This window comes from Gracilinanus agilis, chromosome 2, assembly GCF_016433145.1.
Source record: "Gracilinanus agilis isolate LMUSP501 chromosome 2, AgileGrace, whole genome shotgun sequence".
Taxonomy (NCBI): Eukaryota; Metazoa; Chordata; class Mammalia; order Didelphimorphia; family Didelphidae; genus Gracilinanus; species Gracilinanus agilis.
In genome coordinates, this window is record NC_058131.1 from 458784718 (window position 1) to 458806417 (window position 21700).

Here is a 21700-nt window from a genome sequence, read left to right on the forward strand (position 1 = left end):
TAGTCAGGAAGATATATGTATTTAAGAGTTCCAAAAGAATTGGTGATAATTCAAAAATGCCTGCAAATCTAAGAGGAAGAGACACGTGGTATTAAATCCAAGAAGGTTTCCGGTACAAGATATGATCATGAGCTACTTAGTATTCATTAAACCTCTGTAATTTACTGGAAGCTGTGAAGGCTGTGTGTTGGCACTGTCTCCCTAGACAGGAGAGGCAATTGGGTTAATTAAGAAAGAAGGAGAATAATGGAGAGAAAATGCTGGCCTGTGGAGCATAAGGACACAGGAAGGAAAGTATTCTGGGGCTCAGCCCAAAAAGAGTAAAAATCTCTTTGATAAGGAAGTTTTATTCTGAGAAACAGATTAATTTATTCAAAAAAGGTCACAGGAAATTGATACATCAACCTTCCTTTTTTGTTTAAATTACCAGCGGATAGTTTCCCCTTTACATATGAGTAAAAGATCTCGTAGTTTTAATCTGAGACAAATGTCCTATTTGCTAATCAGTCAGATCAGATTTTCATCTCTATTTCAAACAGGGTTCACCAAGAATTATTGTTTAGTGACTTAGTAATAATCCTTAATTTACACTTTGTAGTTGTACAAAATGCACTTCTTTAAGTATTAAGTCCTAAGGACATATCTGAGTAAAATTTCCACATAGGTTAGTTCAGACTTTCTCAATCTGGTGATCAATATCTTTGAAAGGGAATCTTCTAAAGGGTTCTAATGGGGACATGGAAAACAAAACTGAAGCTTCAAAAAACTGTAGAGAACTTTGAACTACATAAGTGGGATCAACAGCCTGAATCCTCTCCCTTCATCCATTAAGATTTCCTGAGATACCAGGATGAATAACTATTTGGTATTAGCTCTACCCTCAATACAAATTTAGCTAAGAAAAAAAAGCTTAATGAATGGGGTAATGAAGCATAAAGTTAATTATTAAAGTATAACACAAGTGCATGCAGGATTAGAATTTCAAAATTTAGCTCTAGCCCAATAACAGATCCTTCAGAAAATGACAAATCTCTGTACTTTTAGGGTATATTACAGTTAATATTTTTTAGACCTCAGTTCTAATCAAAACAATCAATCATTAGGTATTAATTATCTATTATCTATCTATCTATCTATCTATCTACATATATAGAATTACACCGGAAGTTCAAAATAGGATCCTTTATCTAGCATTTTTAAGGTTTTCAAAGTATTTTATGTATATCATCTCATTTGATATAACAGCTCTGAGAGGAAAGTACTACAAATATCACCTCATTTTACAAAGGGCACAGTGAGGATTGGAAGAACATATGATTTGTCTAGAATCATAAAGGTAGTAAGTAGAAGACCTGGGACATAGGCCTCTGACTCCAAATCCAACACATTTTCTGTTGTATTCCACACTGCCTCCCTTTATATGTAACTCAACTTTAGCTGTAATTCATTGGTGCTGCTTTTCAGGGGAATAGTTTTTCTTCCCATCTTTGTCTTCCCTAATCCTCCAGCCAAAAAAAATCTTTCTGTTCTCTGGAATCCAACAGTACCTCTTATGGCACATATATACCACATTTCATCTTGTACTATATATAAACATGATTATCAGTACATAGGGGATTTGGGCAAAATTTAGTTCTAGCTGAACAAAGAAAGTTCTATATCGGTATGTTAAAAGGAACTCTGTATGACTAAATGTTGATATAAGATAGAGGGCCAATTAGAACTTCAGAAGACAAATTTCCTTTTTTTTGGGTCTGATTTAAAAAGATTAACCCCTTTGTAAAGGTATGCCATCTGTGTCATACCATTCACAAAACGTTTTTATTTAAGACTGTTTTATGATTCCCCAAATGTGAAAATGATCCTAAGATAAAAAATCAAGGGACCATTATGATCCACTAGTACCATATTTACAAAATAATATTAATAAACTATGTTATGGAGTACCTTTTTCTATTTTTAAAAATTAGAAGTCTCCTCTTGGGCTATGTTTCATTAGTTAGAATACATACCTATACAAGTTACTGAATGACAGGTAAAAAGTTAAGGCATTAGTAAAGACAGTTTCCTTATCTAGGATTTCTGCATACTAATGAAACGATTGGTCCAGTTCTTCTAGTTTCCTATATATGAAAAGGCCTCATTATTGTATATTAAGACAGAAATGAAGTCTTTTAATCAACCCAGAACACTAAAGAGAATGACATTTCTTTTTTTTTTTTTTTAAACCCATAACTTCTGTGTATTGGCTCCTAGGTGGAAGAGTGGTAAGGGTGGGCAATGGGGGGTCAAGTGACTTGCCCAGGGTCACACAGCTGGGAAGTGTCTAAGGCCAGATTTGAACCTAGGACCTCCCGTCTCTACGTCTGACTCTCAATCCACTGTGCTACCCAGCTGTCCCCAAGAATGACATTTCTTGAATTGTCATTATTTTACAGAGGCTTTTTATACTACAACATTCTTTAGCAATTGTTGAGTAACACTCCCAACAAGGACAATTACAGATTACCTTACTGTAAATCATTGGCCATCAGCAGATTCCTTTTTCTGCAAATAATTGTGTTTTTTTTTTATGAATGCAATTGTGATTGCTATTGTGATACATATGGATTAATAATGTGATAAATAGGGATTATTTAATTTTCTCATTGATGTAAATTAAGGGAGAAGATTGATATGGAGTAAAAAAGGGTAAAATATTTTTGCTTCCCATTATCATTGAAGTTTTCAGCACCTTCACCATTATTTGACAAGATAAATAATGGGCTTTATCAAATTGTACTGTTCAAGGGGTTACATGAAAAAAAAAAACCCTTCATAATATTCCCATTAGTAATTCAGTTGATTGGCACATTACATTCCTTCATGCACTCTGGTTCAGATGAACTGATTTTCTTATTACTCCTAGAACATAACATGCAAGCCTGGAATGTACTTGTAGAAGAGGCAGACAGCTGCTAGAAAAAAATAACCTTAGAAGTCAGAGAATAAGAGTATTAAATAGTTAAATATAGAACAAAGTTAAATACTTGCATAAATAGGGACCTGTAAGCTGATAAGGACAAGACAAACTTTATCTGGATCTTACCTGGAAGGAACTTGCTTAGAGATTTATTACCCAAACAAGACCTTCTGATAAGACTAACTATAGAGAAAACATCATTGCATTTGGATTAGTCTTAGTAATAGTAGTTTTAAGACTCCAAAGTTAACACATTCTTCCCCCAAATTGCCTGCCATACTGTACAAGTTACTCAACTTCCCAAATAATGAAAGTGGTTAAGCAGACTCACCCAATAGGGTTAATTGAACTTTCTTCTTTGCCACATAATGTTTATATCTAACATTCATCTCTTGACTCTTGTGGTTTTTTCCCTAGATGCCTGGAACACCCCTCTCTACCTTTTAGTTTCCTTTAAGATTCAGATAAATTCCATCTTCTGAAGTCAACTTTCCCAGGCCCTCTGAGATTATTTTCTTCCTACTCAGTATATGTCTTGCATGTATATAGCTTTTTAGGCATGTACATTGTTTGTCTAGAATGTGGGATCCTTGAGGGTGGGGCTTTTTTTGCCTTTGTTTTATTTTTTGTATTCCTATAATAGAACAGTGCTACTTAATATTTGTTGGCTGTTTTCTCATTTCTATCTATTAGTATTCTTAATTTCCTTAAAAGTCCAGTTTAACACCTTTTACAATAAGCCTTTACTGATCTCAGTTGTTAGTGTCCTCTCTCTCCTTAAATTATGGTGTATATGTTATCTGACTTTATGTTGTTTCTCATCAATAGAATGTAAGCTACTCTGTCATTGTATTTCTAGTACCAATCACAAGATACTAGGCATGTAGTAGGTGATCAATAAATCCTTTTGTAAAAAAGGAAGGACATTTCAGTTGTTTTGCTACTTTTTGATTGTTAAGAGATGCTGGAAGATGTCATCAATACTCAGAATAAATTCAGTATAAATTCTTCCCCTTTCTCTACTTCCATTAGGTCCTTTCTAATGCATGGCAATCTTTTTAATCATCTTTGACTCACCGTCTCAGTCCAAAACTGTTTTCCTTTTTCCTTAAGTGTTCATTTCCATTCCCACTGTCCTTTCTTGGTTCCAGTTTTAACAAAATGGAAGCTCTTTGATATGAGCTTCTTCAGCTCCCCAACTCCATTCTTTTACTACTCTATATGCCCACTCACACAAACTTTCCTTAATCCATCTAGTTGCAGAAGGCGGCCAAACTCTTTGCCATGGCCCTTCACCTGTGTTTTTGTTCACTCCCTTTAGAACCTTTTCCCATCAATCAACTCCACTCATTATTGCATCTTCTCTCTCATACTCTTTTGGCTTCCTTCCGACACAATCTGGCTCCAAGTTATCTTTCTATTTCTTTTTCTCAAGTTAATCCCCTTCTAACATTTTGCTTTTCAGGTAAAATGAACTATGATCCATCTTCTTATCATCTTCTATGTTGTTATACTTTCCAAATCAAGGATCATATCCTAGAATACTTTATTCTTTCTGCTCTGGAACTTCCATCCAGGATCCTGAATTGACGTAATTGGTAAGTTCTCATATGTCTTCTGGTAATTTACTCTGTTGCTAGGCTCTCTCTGCCTCCACTTAGTTTCTAGCTCTGAAATTTTATTTAATCAATAAAGCCATTGAAACTGGAAAAATCAGCAGTCCATTCCCCTTCACTGTCTATTCCTTTGACTTTCCAAACCACAATATCTCTCCTCAGATACTATGGCTCTCCAATATGTGTTATCTTTCTTTATTAGAATGTTAACTACTCGAGAGAAGGGATTATTACTCTTCTTTATATGTATTCTTAGCATTTAGCACAGAGTTTTGCACTTAATAATATTTTTTCATAATACATACTTTCATCTGACTTCTTTTTTATTCTGTGTATTTGGAAAAGCCATCCCTGGGACAGATTTTCTCTAAATTTACCCATTTGACTTTCAAGGACCCAATTCAGATACTATTTTCTTCAATTCAGATACAATTTTCCAGATTGCTCCAAATAGTACCTTCTTTTCTCTAAACTTTTATCCCCTCCTCCTATGCATATAACATAGTGCCACTTGTATTATAGTTATGTTTGAACACATTTTACCATTCTAATAGAATGTAAGCTCCTTGAGGCCAAAAACAAGTTTTTTTTTCATCATTTAATATATGACCTACACAAAATGAAATTCTGTTGAAATCAGCTAAATGGGGAGATTTTATTGATAGTTTTTAAGTTTAGGTTTTTTTTCAACTGGAAGATGTGTATGTTTGAGATATTTTGTACAATTTGATGAAATTCATTTCTGAGACTTTTACTCCTGGTCTTGCTTTTGTACAACGAATGCTAGATTCAGGGAATCTCTGAAATGTTGATTCATGTCCCTACCTATAAAAGTATCATAAATTAAACATAAACCTATGAAGTCTATGTTCTATGGCTTCGTTGTGACAGAAAAACTGTTTCATGACAAATTAGTAAAGTCCATGTATCATAATGAATTATACAAAATAAAATGGAATAAATTCAAGTCAGAGACCATTATAGTGTACTCAGGTACTGAGTACTTTGGAACAAATACCTGTAAAATAATAATGTCCCAGTTCCACATTACAATTGATATATATCCTATATATACCACCATAGAGAAAGCAATATCCAAAGGCTGCTATGGATTATTGGAGATGGTACCACTGCTGTACCTCTTATATTAGGAAATGGTAAATTGCTAAGATAAGGTGACAGGGTGAAGTTATTTATTTTTCACACTGAGAACTTACATTAGGGGAAAATTACAAAATGAAGTGTCCTGTGAAAAATGCAGTGATGAGATGGTATCAAACTTCTCTATCAAGGTTCTTAACTGATGTTATTAATTATTCATTTTTCTCACATGACTTTCCTTTTCTCTATAAAGATTAGGTTCAATAAAAATTAATTCTCCTCAAAACCAATTTTAAGAAAAAAAACACTAAGAAACATATAGCTTGAAAATTAAAAAAAGGCAATAATTAGAAATGACTCAGTAAATACCACAGTGAAAGACTAGTTTTAGTCCCTTTTAATTGCTTTCAGATCTGGCTCCTTCAATTTGCAAGTTAAAAGATGACTCAGTAATAAGACACTAGGTTAATTCCTTCTTAATTATTTCAGATTTGGTTTCTTCCATTTACATGCCAAAAAATGATCTTCTATATGCTGGTTCTGAAATTTTTACTGGTAATCTGATAGGATTGTAGAGAGAGAGTGTGTGTTATAACTAGCCTTTGATAACATTTCTATAGTAAAAATTGAATGAACTTCATATGCTACCCTGCTATTCTTCAGAGTTAATATGAGTAAAAATTTCCTATATCTGTAGAATTAGGGACTAACATTCTGAAATGAACCAATTCACATTAAAATTAACTTTTCTGATCATAGTTTGAATTTAGTATGTTCTTATTTTTCTACTACTTACCAGTGTTCTTGGCTTGGAAAAATGGGATCAAAAGTTTATTTAAAGTCTGGTGATGAGATTTCAAATAATTTATTAGAGGAAGATAAAAACCTTAGCCATTGAGGAACACAACAAGAATAAGATATTTTTCTTCTGAGAGGACAAAGAGAATACCTCAAATCTCAATCTAATTTTTTTATTAAAAGAGCCAGAATCTCATGATTGGTGGGCCTTTCTTGATTGTGAGAATCTTGGTACAGCAAGTGGATCAGAAAAATGACTCTGCTGAATAAGTGGATTGACTTTGATGCGGTTTAAGGAAAAATGGCCATTTTGGGGGTTATTTTCTCTTGAAAAGGAGGAAGAAATAGTAATTTCACTTTAAAACTTCTGTTTAATAATTATTTTTTGACTCCTATGTTTCAACTGTGTGGGTAGAGAGGGAGAATCAACAAAGCTATTTACTATACAAATCTACAACCTGGAATCTCTGTCACCACATCATAGACTTAGAACAGAAAGGCGACAAACAAGCTGTTTTGTCTAACCCTCTTCATTTTACAGATGGAACAACTGAAGCTCTGAGAACTTAAGTGGCTTGTGTTCCAGGTCACACAGAGAAGAAGAAGGCAGAACCAGGATTTGAACCTGTTTTTCTGACTCTACATTTAGCTCTTTTTCCAATGATTGCTCCACACTGCTTCCATTAGTAACAAGTGATCTGATTTAAAGCAGCCTTTGGTAGAAGTTTACATGATAGTAGCAGTACAGGTATATTATTTGAGTTTTTAGATTTTATAAATCCTAGAGCAATACAATAATGTTATAAAAGAGTCTAACTGGACATTGTGGCGGTGTGTGGGATGAGATCACTATACACTCAATTCTGTGACTCCCTCCCCACAAACGGATAACTGTCTTCTGGTTCTCCATCCCTTTCCAGGCAGGTTGTGCAAAGTGCAAGGCAAAATAAATTAAGGCAACAGGAAAATAAAATTTGAAAAACGGTGAGGGTAAGCATGTTGTTGACTGTGTAATAAAACACGTGCAGAATATACCTCAGAAACACTATAGGTAGATGAGCACGAGGGAAGCCGAGCCTGGTTGTGCAGTGGGGAAAAGAAAACACTGTTAAAAAGGAAAGATGGCAGAGTAAGGGTCTCAGAAGTTTAGATGGTTCCAACACCAACACATTAGCCAGGGATTTCAGTAGTTGTTATAAGAAGACATTTTGGTTTGAAAATATCCTAGGGCTGAAGCCATGTGAAGTAGAATCTTTTCTTGAAAACATCTGGCTAAAAAAGTAAGTAAAATGAATTAATGGAGGGGATATTTGCACAGAACCAGACAGAACTGTGCTTATATGGGCAATATAGCACACTGGGATTGCTTTTTCCTGCTATGCCACACTGATTGTTATTAGTTCAAAATCACATTCAAAATTATTTATTGAATAACTCTTGAACATTGTAATGCCATACTCTTTCCAGGATGCCAAAGCCAGCACATTATTTTGATCTTTTGTTTTTCCTTCAACTTCTCCTTTCTCAGGATTAATGAAACTACAAATTTATAAGAAAAATACCACCCAAAGGCAACATTACTGCACACACGCATACTCCCAAATAGATTCATAATTGAACACCAAATCTTCCTTACCAGGCTCATCTTGCTTTTTTTCATTTTCAGTTAAGCCATGTTTAATGGATTCTATCTGAATCCATTCTAAGTTCAAGACCAAGGGCTCTGTCTTGTCCTTCATTTAAATTGTTTATCTCACTGTCACATGATCTCAATTTTAATGAATGAGGGATAAGTAGTAATATTTCTTTTTGTAAAAAAAAAAAGTTTGCAACTTCTACTTACAAATTTGGAATAACAATCCAAAATGAGCAGATGTTATAAGGGGAAAAAATAATGAAGCAAGTATTTTCTCGTAGGGAATTAAAAATACTATTATCTGATTCTGTCCTTTCTTTCCAACCTTAGGAGGGTGAGATATGCAGGAGAAAGATCAGAAGGTATTAGGTGGATTAATTCAGAACTTTCCTATAACTATTAGAGACTCTAACAAGTATACACATAGTCCCAGGCAAAAGAGTTCTGATAATGTTGGTGTTATTCAATGGTATGGAGAGGTACTTTTCATATTTTAAAAGATGTGGTGACAAATAATGCCATTTTAATAAAGCTTTACATCTATTAAGAGGCAAATTTGTAATAAGAAGAATTTTGTTATTTTGCAGAAAAGCATGGCCATAATATCTCTAATTTACTGTTCTCTCTCCATTTGCTCTTGCCCCTGTTTTCATTATCTTAACGGCTAACAGAAGACAGAAAATTTTGGAAAACTTATTAAAAACAGTTTGGCTGATAGCACTGCAGTTTTGGTATTTCTTTTTCTCCATTTTCTATTATTAAGGATATTTTCTTGTCAAAGAGACACTGTGTTTTCCTTCATTATATTAAAGTCATTTTTGAGAAGAAAATTTTGACTCTGTGAGCAATAAACACTTGTACAGAAGTGTACTGTACTGGTACAGTAGATGCAATGATGATTTATTGTAAGTGGTTTTATGAATTCTAGATGAGAATTTTCTGTTCCTAATAAAAAAGTAAGGAGAATTTCATTTTGCATAAAAATGATTATTTTATCTACAAATTATATTGATTAACCTTACACATTTGGGGGTTCTCTTCACTTGAGGAAAACGGTAGGACTGTTCGTATTTCAGTGAGTCAAGCATAAAATTCATTCATCATCAACATATTTATATATTTCCTGTTAAAATATTTAAGATGATAAATAAAACCTGTTCGTATTTATAATAATTATTGAGACCTAAGTATTTGATCCACACCTGTGATTTCATTAGCATAGGGAATTCAGGTGAGTCTTGCCCACCACTCCATATTCCCATATTAATGTAGAACAACATCTGTCCTTTCCTGTGATTTATACTCCTGGAGAACTGCCTGGGGGCACTGAGAGGTTGAGTTGCCTAAGGTTATAGCCTCTAGATATTAGAGGTAGGACCTGAAACCATGTCTTCCCTGACTTGAGACCACTTCTTTATCCACTCTACCATTCCTTATTATACATAATATTAAACCAAATACAATATTTTAATAATATAATAAAGAAGGTTCATTTAAAAAAAACAAGTGATACCATGTAAGAATTAAAGATGCATTTTAAGATTGTCTGAAAATTGGGGAAAGTCAGGCAAATAGTCAGTGGGATGAAATGATTTGCACTAAGAATAATATTCTATGTTATTTCCCATACATTTAAGCTGCAGTGTAAACTGCTTCTACTCACTCAGTTAAATTGGGATATTTCCTAATAGAGACCACCTTGATACCTTTTCAGATACATATATTAAACTGACATGATCATATGCTTTCACTATGTTATATTTTTTCTAGTAGTAATTGTATCATGGATGAAAGACTGATTTCTGGTGAAGTCACAATGGAGAATTTAGAGGAATTTAAATGAGATATAGATGTTTTCTTAGGGGAAATAGCTTTCTTTGTCACAAAAATTCAATCATAAACAAAACATGCAATATATAAAATAAAAGTATTTATAAAACAAAAACGTTTTAACTTAATCACTGGCTCTTTAAATAAGTGACAAGAATTAGAATTTATTTTTACATTCTTGACTTGATAGATACAAAATACTAAATAGGACTCTATTAACATTGAACAAAAAGATAAAGAGTATAAGGCTAATTTCATATTAAAGGGGGTAAAATAGTGGAAAAAGAAAAGATAAAAAAGTTATCACATGAACGCATCAGCAACTCTAAAACATTAATCTCCAGGGCATAACTGATCAGAAAATTTCTTACATCAATAGGCAATTTTCTTTTCAAAGCTCTAGATTCTAGAAGGAAGGTGATTTCACTGCAGTTCATAATCATTTAAATACAATAACCTGTATCTGTATTATATACAAACATATAGTAAGTAAAAACACATGATAGTGATCAGAAATGCAAAGACACAACTTCTTGAACATCATAAGTATGTGACATGAAAATATATAATAATGTTAGACTTAAAACCTAAATTAAACCTCTAGGTGAGTTAATAAATCACCTGCACTATTATTGAATTAACCTACACAAAGACTTGCTATATGTTCATTCCTGAATATTTCAAATAATTTTTAAAAATGTCCAATGGAAAATTATGCTACTCAGGACATTTTCCTTAATATCTACCACCAGTCTTATTTTAAGCTGAAATTCCTTTTATTGACCTGAAATAATTCCTCTGTTCTGTTTATATTAATAGAGTAAACAATGAAAAATTATTAGAATCCTACAACATAATAACCACTTCCTAAATTTTGCTTATAAAAATAATTGAGCATTTAGCTATCTATTGATTATTAATTATATTACAAATCTTTAAGGCTTGGCTGTTTCCTAACTAATCAATTCTCATTTGATAAATCTATATGATATTAATCTTTTTCAATCAGGTGGGTACTTTTAATTATCTAAATTAAAAATTTTTTTTAAAACTCTTACCTTCTGCTTTGGAGTCAATACTGTGTATTGGCTCCAAGGCAGAAGAGTGGTAAGGGTAGGCAATGGGGGTCAAGTGACTTGCCCAGGGTCACACAACTAGGAAGTGTCTGAGATCAGATTTGAATGTAGGACCTCCCATCTCTAGGCCTGGCTCTCAATCCACTGAGCTACCCAGCTGCCCCCTCTAAATTAAATTTTATTCTAATTCCTTATTCAACATTTTTATGTCTTCTTTGCCACCAATAATAGGTTTAAATAAGTTTCCTAATTATGTCTATTTTTGATTAAAAGGGGAATTGTTTTTTTTCTTTACTAGTGAGCTTTCTTTTGTAGTTATATACATTACTGCACATTCATCCCAAGAATCTGCAGTTCTTTTCTCATCACTTAAATAAGACAAATGATATTCAAGCACTTTGGAGTCAACTGTTGTCCCTTTTATATGAATTAAAGAAAATGACTAAAAGATTATGTTCAATGTGCTTACATTTTTTAAAGTGAACAGAAAAGGGTAATGCATAAGGTATTTTTTTGGGCTAGATTGTAGGGTCCCAATATTCTTTTCTGTCAATAAAGAAAAACCTATGTGGGAAGACATTTAATAATTCAAAGGTTCTCAGTAAGGAAAATTCTATTCCCTATCCTTCCCTACCTACACCTCTTCATCCAATAGAAGATGAAGATATCCTAGAAACTGTCAGGTAAGTATACTTATTTTAGTAAAATTATTTCTACAAATTAGAATGAAGAAAAAAGGTTTCTCATTTCCCTCAACTAACACAAAAAGAAAAAAGTAACAAATCAAACCCATTTAAAAATTTTTTTCTGTGTTGAGTGTTTATGTCATTTCTTTAAATATAAAAAATCCGGAACAATACAACTCATATATGACCACTGTAATGAATCTACTGCTCTATCAGAAAATGAAACAGATGCTATGTGCCAAATTAACTTTCGAAAAATAAGTACTAATAAAATCTTAATTTCAAGGGGCTCCATTAATGAGAAGGAATCTGAATCAATTTGCACAGACTTTGTTCTGCCTGAAAGGCATAGTGTTCATCAGAAATACTGCCTATAAAGGGGTTTTAGGGCAAGATTAATCAAGCAGAAATGAATGAGCCAAGACTACCCAACCAATTGGCATCTTGTATTGAATTTATTAGGAAAGATATCTGTTGGAGGTAGTGGGTTGTTGCATTACAAAATGTTCTTTTTCATATACTAGCCTATATAGGGCACTTGTGTTTGGCAAAACCTAATATTCAGACTCTCCCTCATAAGGAAACATGGGCAAATTGCTGCCAATGAGTGTAAGAAAAGATGAGGATGACATTGCAAGTAATCATTAAATAACACTGCTGGTGAATTGAAGAGAAATATAGAGATGATGTGGTCAAATAGCCTCACGACTATAACAAATATGTAGGAAGCAAAAAATACTTTTGTTTTGATTCTCTATCTAAGAATAATTCTTTCAATGGACTTGAATGATACTATTTTCACACCTCTTGTAAAGAAGGCATAACACTAAAAATAAGTTAATTCATGTTCTTAAAATTTTTTACTTTAGCATATTTCTGATATCTTTTTATATGCACTGATGAGACTGATTTAAAAGGGAATACATTTATGCTAAGTGTCTTCTAATGGGGTGGAGGTATGGCTAAGGTATGGAGGATCTGGCAGACTTATAGAATTCTCTTGGAAGACAAAACCCTTGTTCTGTAGAATGCAGTGGAAAGATGAAACCCTTAGACTAATGTTCTTGAATTAATTACCTGCCCAGCCAGAAGTCTTTTGAATTATATACCTCAGATGTGGTGATTAAGGGCTCTTGACTGGAAAAGTACATAACTATATTACCTACTTGTAAGTGAGACCAAGTAACCTAATGAAACAAATCCATCATATTTGATTCCATTTTGACCATGTTTCGAAATGGTTATGAAACTATGACATATTAGTGGTAAGCATCACTGGGAAAAGTAAAAATAAAACTAAGATTCACAGTGCCATTCTTTGAAGCCCCAAGAATAGAGTTCAAGGTAAAAAGATTTATAATTTTTTATTGTAGTATATTGTACTCTCATCTACTAAATTTATTTAATTGGGATAGGAATTAAAGCTCCAAATATCATTAATATATGAAATTCCTGGATGAGGAAATACCTTTTGAAAATTCAGACTAGAATCTGCTCCATAACGCCTGGTCCTAAAGAGTTGGCCTGAATACTGAAAGGTCAAGTGATATGTCCAGGGTCACATAGACAGTATGCGGCAGAGGTAGGATATGAACCCAGGTCTTCCTGGCTTTCAAGTTAGCTTTCTATCAACTAAGGCAAAGAGCTCCTCTAATTCCAAAGCACACACTATTTTAAAGAGTGCTCTATTTTTAATTAAAGGGTCTCTCTCAAAATTATTCTAAAAGAACATGAGTTGAGAAGCAAATTTCTAACAGAAATCACAAGTTGAGGGGGAGGATCAAATATGCCAAGAAGCTCAAAATAATTTGTGTCTAAATCCTAAAATCCAACTTTATTGCCATGAAAAGTATGCCCTGTACAAAATATGCATTGGAGTTAGTAGATGAAATGTGAAAAAATAAATATATAATGTGTGGTTTGTTTTGTGGTCACCTTCCTCCAAAATGTTCTAGGCACAACACTTTCATCTTATATGTTTTTATGATATATCAGGAGTCTGTTTAATTCATTTGTCATTCATTAATTCATTAATCATCATTTATGATGTATCAGGAGTATGGTTAATTCATTTAGATTTGATTATATTAAATTGAAAAACACCTCATAATTATTTTTAAAATGTGCAAGTTCACAAGTTTGTTAACCTATTCTATAAGATCACAGAAAAATCTTTTTTCCAATTTACCTAACATGTCACCCTGGTACTGATTATTTTTCCTAATGGTAGGCATGGAGCACATTAATATCCCACACAGACCAAACTTGAGAAGCATCAAGGCTTCATTTGCCTGAACCAGCCCATAATTTAAAATTTTGCTTAATATTTTTTAATGAGGTAAAAGATAGTTTGATGGAAAAGATTCAAAATGAAGTCTCATAAAAAGTGATTCCCAGCAAGTTCATAATACTTTATGGGAACAAATTTGATTTTGAGCAGGGAATTTTAAAATTAGCAATGGGTCTGAAAGTTATCAAACCAACCCCAGTATTGGTCAGTGTGGTATAAGGATTCCTTTAAACCCTGACAATTTTGTCTTTATCTCATATATGTCAGCATGAAACCCCAGCTATAAAAGAAAGAAAGAGAGAAGGAGAAAGAGAGAGAAAGGAAAAAGATGGAGATGAAAGGACAAACCAATTAAATTTGGTGTTACCAGCCAGCGGAAGTTTAGAAAAAAAATCACCGAGTGAAATCGTACATTTACTCTGAGAGAGTATCCTTTCACATTGCCTTCTAGGTGATCTCTGAGCTCCTCCAGCTTTCGATGGAGCTACATGTAAACATCAGAAAATGAATTGAAAAAGCAACTTGTTCTATTTGCATTTTTTCTTTTTCTTTTCTTTTCAAGATAAGATCACAGTATTACACATTTCTCACTGCCTTTAGCAAAACATTTCATGACATCAAAGTTCCTTTGTACAACACAAGCATACATGCTCAATAAACCAATAATTTGGAGATCAACATTTTATTTTATTTAATCATGATATTTTTCCCCAGGAGCAATGAAAGAGAAATAAATATAACTAGCCAAATAATTTCCCAGGTACTTAACTCTTTTAAACTTTCTATGTTTTTTTTTAAAGAGGGAGAAGGAGGGGGAATGAAAATTTTTGAGTGTTAGAAAACTTTGCCTTTCCTTTCCAAAACATACCTTTGTAGGTAAGGCATATCCACACCCATATTAAAATAATAATTGATTGAACTTTACTTTTTGTTGTCAAATACAAATATATGTAATTATAAATTGGTGTCTAATTCATTCAAAAGCTGAAAACAGAATCTCACACAAACCCACAAACCCCGGCACCACCCCCTCCACCAGCATTTAATAGATGCTGCTGTAATTATTGATGCTGTCTTTCCCTTCATGAAATCTCATTATGTCACCATTAGTAATTTCAATAAAAGTATTTCATACACATACTGGATTTTTTCATTTAAATTTTAGGAATGACCCAAGGTTAAAATTTGTATTGGCTCATTTCCCCCAAAAGAAAAAGGGAAAAAAATAAGAAAGGGAAAAAAATAAGAAAGACACCTCACAGATAGACAGTGAGGAATGTTCTAAGTGCATCACTGTGACACACAAACTTCCATTTTTCTAATGGAATAATTTTAAATGACTTTATTTCTGAAATATGTTGTAATTAAACATTCCCATCCCCACTATTTGTGCTCGGTGAAATAACATTTTCACAAAAGAGTTGCCCGCTGTATAGCAGTGTTAGAGAACAAAGAGGATGGCTTGTCCTGGAACAAAGGAGACGCATACACACACATACACCAAAAAGAAAATGAAAAGAAAAATTAAATGAAAATCAAACTAAGAAGGCAGGGAAAGGGCAGGGCACAGAAATTAGTGTTTTTTATATTGCAAAAAGGAAATAATGTAAAGGGACATAAAGGTGAATTACTGAAATGACTTAAAATTACACTATATGGTGACTTCTGGATTTTGTCATTACAGTTTTATTACAGTAGATTATTCTGGCATTTGGACTAAATTGATAAACATGATATATATTATAAGAGTGAAGGGGGGCAGGCCAGAGGGTAGCATTTGCTTTTTGGAAATGTATGTTTTTTATGCACATTTTAAATCTTCAAATTCATTACCTAAATCTTTTGGTGGCAGCAGTGGAAGTGGCTCTTGGCTACCTTGGAAAGTATTTCTTAATGATGAGAACTTTTTTTTTTTTTGCTTTTGTGCCAAGACTAGCTGGTAGAGTGGTGAGTGCCTGATATCAATTAACCAAAGAGAAAGGGAAAGGTATGGCAAAATTGTGCCATTAGATAAGAAACTAAGTTGCCTATTAAAAGATTATAACCCAAAAGGTAATAGTTTTGAAGTATGACCATGTTGACCACTAAAAATACTATATTTTAAAAGATTCAAATAAAAGAGGCAACATTTAAAAACTATAAGCTAAATGGCGAAATCATTCTTGTGAGTGTCATAAATTACTCCCTTTTCTTGGTTAGTAAGCATACAAATATTAATGCAACTCTTTACCTTTATAATAATTGTGTTTGTGGAAAAGAACTACATTTAGCAAGACCATGGAGATATTTAATTACTTTTTGCCAAAAAAGAAAAAGGAGGGACAACATGTTCTGAATATGAATCAATCAGTTTTCTGTGGAACAGGCACTTATACAGTGACATCAATCAGAGGAACGGTTTAATCTATAGCCCCAAATTATAGGCACACTGTAGGAGACTGCTGCTCCATTTTGTTTGTGGTGCCATTTCAAAGCTAGTTATTTGGTGGCTTGCCTTCAGCTGGTTGCTCTTATGTGTAGCTGAAACAAAAAATAATATGACCCAACAGCCAATAAAAATATTGAAATTAATAAAAAAAAAACAAATGGGATGGTGGAAAATGGAAAAAGCCCCCTCCCTCCCATTCCACCCTCCAAAAAGGAAGAAGGAAGTGTAGGCTATAGACAGAATTTTGCCCAAAAATGTTAGAAACATATTTACTTTGAGGGATCCAACTCTACTAGCAACTCCTTTGCTTTCATCCGGCCGTCTAATTTGCTACAATGAGGGAAAGTGGGTAAAAAAGACAGAAGAATAAAGAAAAAGTGAACTTAAAAAAATTTCTACACATTAGTTAGCAATACATGCAAAGATATCAGTTGACCCTCTGAGGTACCCCCTTTGAAAGGCTAGAAGAGATTTTACTTTTGGCTAATATATAGAGGTTTGCATGCTTTCTGAAACATCTGTGCCCTAGATTTGCTCTTGGCTGGTTATGGTGTGGCAATGATTTGGGAGCCTTGACTTTAGAAGCCAGATTCATTCAGTACCCTTCTATGCTGGGAAAGAAACACTTACTTTTGGCTAGCTGGGGACTTCTGTTGTAGCAGGACTTGATGAAGAATTACATCTGGACTCGGCTTACAGAAAACAAGGAAATACTAACACATCCATGGAAAATAAAGCCTTCCATTGACTGTGCTCAATGCATTAGTCTCCTATTCCAAGGTCAACATCAGAAAGCATCACTTGTGTTATTAGAAACACAAAGGTCCTTTAAGTGGAAAGTCACTCTTGACAAGTAGGTAACATAGTAAATCACTTGAGCTTGCTAACACAAGCACTAAGCTTTTTCAGCTGCCATTAAGTTTCCCAATTAAGCAATTGTGCTGCCCGACTAGAAAATTTTAATGCCAGACCAACATTAGATATAATCACTCCCTTAAATCTTCTTTGCTAGTTTGTTTAATTTTCTTCCATGTGAAACAATCTTTTCCTATCAGATTAAAGGAAAATGTGAAAAGCAAATTAAACTGATACTCTTCACACATCGTTACTAAAACATAAAAACAAAACTCTGAGCATAAAGTGTAGTCTTAAGTGTATTACATCAATTAGGAATCCTTTAATTTTTATTGATGTTCTAATCAGAAGTGTTGCTTAAAAACAAATAATTCTTCTATCTAATAAGGAAAAGGCGGGAGGTTTTAGAAGTTGGTACTAAGTTCCAGATCAGGGATGATTCAGATTAATGATCATCTTTATTGCTATACCATTGCGATTTGTTCACATGATTTAAAAAAACTCTTACCTTCTATTTTAGAATCAATACTGTGTATTGGTTCCAAGGCAGAAGAAGGGTAAGGGCTAGGCAATGGGGGTTAAGTGACTTGCCCAGGGTCACACAGCTAGGAAGTGTCTGAGGCCAGATTTGAATGTAGGACCTCCCACCTCTGGGCCTGGCTCTCAATCCATTGAGCAACATAGCTGCCCCTCACACGTCTTTTTAAAGAGTTTTATTGTAGGATAAATGTAATTCATATAGCTTAATCTAGATAAACTTTTCAATTTAATTCAACAAGCATTTATTAAATTCCTACTGTTTCTAATGTTAGTAGGTACTCTGTTAGGCAGTGGGACTATAAAGACTTTTGTCTTTATATTAAACTATATATATTCTATATATAGTAAGTTTTTGTCCTCAAGGAGCTTTTTGGGAAGGGGACAAAACATGTATTGAAAGTTCAATACAAAATAATACACAAAATAATTTCTGGGAGGAGGTCACTAGCAAATGGAGGAATTGAGGCTGAGCTTTATAGGAAAACTAGGACTTCCATGTAGTAGATCTGAGGAGATAGTGTATTCTAGGCATGGGAGGTAGTCTGTATAAGGGCATGGAGTCAGGGGATGGAATACTGCATCTAGGGGGCAGCAAATAGCCCAGTTTGGGCAGAATAGAGAGATTCTGAAAGAGAGTAATGGGCAATAAGTCCAAAAAGGAAATCTGAAACCACACAAGAGTTTTAAGAGCTAGCCAGATGAATTTATATTTTATTTTAAGAGGCAAGAGAAACCAACAAAAAGGGGAATAGTACGGTAAGACTTGTTCAGGAATGTCAATTGGGCAGTTGTGAGGAAGATAGGTTGAAGAGAGGCTGGAGGCAAGGAATTTAATGCATTTGTCCAATAGAGGAGAGATGAGGGTCTGACCTTAAGCTGAGTTGTTTGAATGGAAAGAAGAGATGAATGTACTATATTAGAAGTAGAATCAATAGGAGGTGGCAACTGATTTGAGAGATGTGAGATTGAAGAGTTGAGGATGATTGACTTTTGATCCTGAGAGACTAGAAAGATGAGAATACCCTCCAGAGAAAGTTAAGGGAGAGGGTAGATTTTTTTTTTAAAGATAGGGAATTCTATTTTGGACATGTTGAATTTGAGCTGCCTACAGGACAATTCTTTCCTAGTATCATCTATTAACTATATATTGCTTTTGAGAGTTCTCTGATAGTAAAGGGATATTATATTAGGAGTGTCCTACAGTGAGAGCTGTTGTTGAACAAAGCTTAATAACTAGAACTCATAATGTTAAAAAAATGACATGACATATTAGATGATGTTCAAACTGGCATGAATTTTGTTTAGTTGAAGATCATTTGATCTTACTGTTTTTTTCTCATTACAAATAAGAACTATGGCAGAAGGATCTGTGATTTCATTGAAAAAAGTATTTTCTTCACTGGTACAGATCACAAGCCATCTGTGCCTTCTCATCCTGGGTGATTCTTATCCAATTTCCTTAGATTTTCTAAAAATTATCTATTTAAAATTCTAGAGGTCATGCTCTAGGGTTTTTAATATTTATTATATTTTATATTTCATGGGAACCATTAAGTCACTTGGGCTTTGATATAGTAGACAGAGTATTGGACTTGGAACCAGGAAGACTCCTCCCTCATGTATTAGTCATCCAACTGAATGTTGTAGTCTTGGCACCAGATGTTTTTTCCAAATGGATTGTTAAGCTGATCACTTTGGGAATAATCATGAATTTCACTAAAATGGTTCATTTTTGTTTTGGGGTTTGATATATTCAATATAATATTGTCTGTAAACAGAAACATCTAGGAGACCTTACCAGCTACAGGGAATTCCCCCTCCAATTGGGCCATTGTATAGGACATGATAGTCTTCATCTTGGAGAACAAATATCTTTCTATTTTATGTCTCACCTGATGTTAATAGTCAGAAAAACATACAGGTATCCTTTCCATATTGTAGAGATTAGGGAGCAGTTTCCTTGTTATTTGGAAAATCCATATAAAAAATTTTGGCTCTCCATTTGTACCAGAGAAGTCTGAATATTTTTTTTCTTTTATGGAATGTTTAAAATACCTTATTGTAAAATATGGATTAAGTATTTGGTCACAGGTTTTATATATATATATATATATATATATATATTTTAAATTTTTTTTCTGTGTCATTTGCTGGTTTTCATGTGCCATCTGTGGCTTCTGTTAAATTCCCCCAAAATTCAGATTTAATTTTATATACTGAAAACACAATAGGGAAAGTGGCAATATGGAACAGATAACTTTTAATTATCAAATTTCTCCCTTTTTAGTTAATTAGGATTTTGGATATCAAGAGAGCAGATAAAAAATATCTAACTTTCATTAGGATAGATACTAAAGGTTTTACAGAAAGTCCATGATTGCGATAGCAAGTTATTTTGGTTATTTATGAGCAGCTTTCCCCTTTATTATAAAGGGCTTTTGATTCAACAATTCAACAAAAATTGAGTGCTTACTTTGTTAAATGTTTTGTTAGGAAGTGGAGATAAAAAAGTAGCTATACACTTTTAATTATGAAAAATTTAAATATAAAATGATCACTGTGTGATTATTAATAACAATAACAAGTGTGAAAATAAAATGGTTACTATGATATATAAATATGACATATAAAGTACTATACTGTCTTCTAGGGCCTTTCATAAGGAACTGCTGTTTTGTTTAAATATCATTCATTTCAGTACCATATGTATAAAGATTTTCTCAAAGGATCTTATATTTTATAATATATTAATTTCTAAGTATATAAAGCAGTAACATGATCTTGCTTATTCAGGGCTACATGACCTCTGATTTCATCCCCTTGACAAAAGTAACTCATTCTCAGAAATGGCTAAAAGACAGAAATTAGTCTATGAAAGAGTAATTCAATCAGGAAAAAATTTAAATATTAACTAATTATAGCTTAATAAATATAATGGAGAAAAATAAAGATGCCAATTTGTGGAAAGACAAGTAGATACATGTATTTGTTGTTAATAGTTATGAAAGCTTGTTAACTTAAGTCTCATGGGAAAAAACTAAGGCATATACTACAGTGACAGTTTACATAAATTTGGAAAGCATTCAATTCGCTTTTCAATTGTTTGGTAGCTGTTGGGCCTAAGCAAATGAGTCAGAGAACAACTTGAAACTACTGAAAGAGGGAAGCATTGAAAACCAATGGCTGTAATCCACTACTCTACTGATTCCATGAACTGGTTAAATAGGAAAATAAGAAGTTCTAATAAAGAAATTTCAGAACGAATTTGAAAGAATGCTTTCTAAGAAGTCGTGGTTGGAAAGGGATGGAAGATGTCATTAACAGATTCTGAAAAATGGTCAAGAAGTTAAGTTCACTACTTAAAAACAGTTGAGTAATACTGACATCCTGATTTAGGGTATACCCAACTCCCAATTATCTATGGTAATTTGAAAACAGATAAGATGAATATGTGAAATATATAGCTAATAAAAATGCTTTATTTAAAGCTAGTATACTTTTACAAGAAGTATGAATATTTAGAATGGTATATTTCAAATTTTATTTCTTATCTTTTTCCCTGGCCACATGGAAGAAGCTTGCCAAAAGTAAAATGGACAATAGGTAGCCAGAAGAAAGAAGAAAAGCAGCAACAAATATTCTGAATAATTAATAATCTAAATATTATCAATGCCAGGTTATTAATTATGGAATATTATTAAGTTGTTATTAATAATAACCCATAATAATAAAGGTAAGTGAGAATAAACTCTACTGCTAGTCTCTGATTTAAAATTGATTGTTTGGAACTTGGACTGCATATTACCATAGAATCAATATTACAGTTATAACTATATTTAGGTTCTTAAGGCAGAACAATTTAGCTCAGTTCAATTCAACAAT

The 21700-nt window shown here is 33.2% G+C and overlaps 1 protein-coding gene across 8 annotated transcripts in view; it reads right to left on the minus strand.

The window, feature by feature from the left end:
* GPHN (gephyrin) overlaps positions 1-21700 on the minus strand; it is a 787688-nt gene that overhangs the window by 193105 nt on the left and 572883 nt on the right. For 3 of the 8 annotated variants that reach the window (XM_044664831.1, XM_044664828.1, XM_044664829.1), the window contains one exon: positions 16697-16753. The exons of 3 other annotated variants lie outside the window; for them this stretch is intronic. In XM_044664831.1, the coding sequence (XP_044520766.1) occupies positions 16697-16753 (57 nt within the window). Of the gene's footprint in view, positions 1-14407; positions 14480-16696; positions 16754-21700 lie in introns of all 8 variants that reach the window. 2 more of the 8 variants (XM_044664827.1, XM_044664830.1) reach the window with 2 other exon arrangements.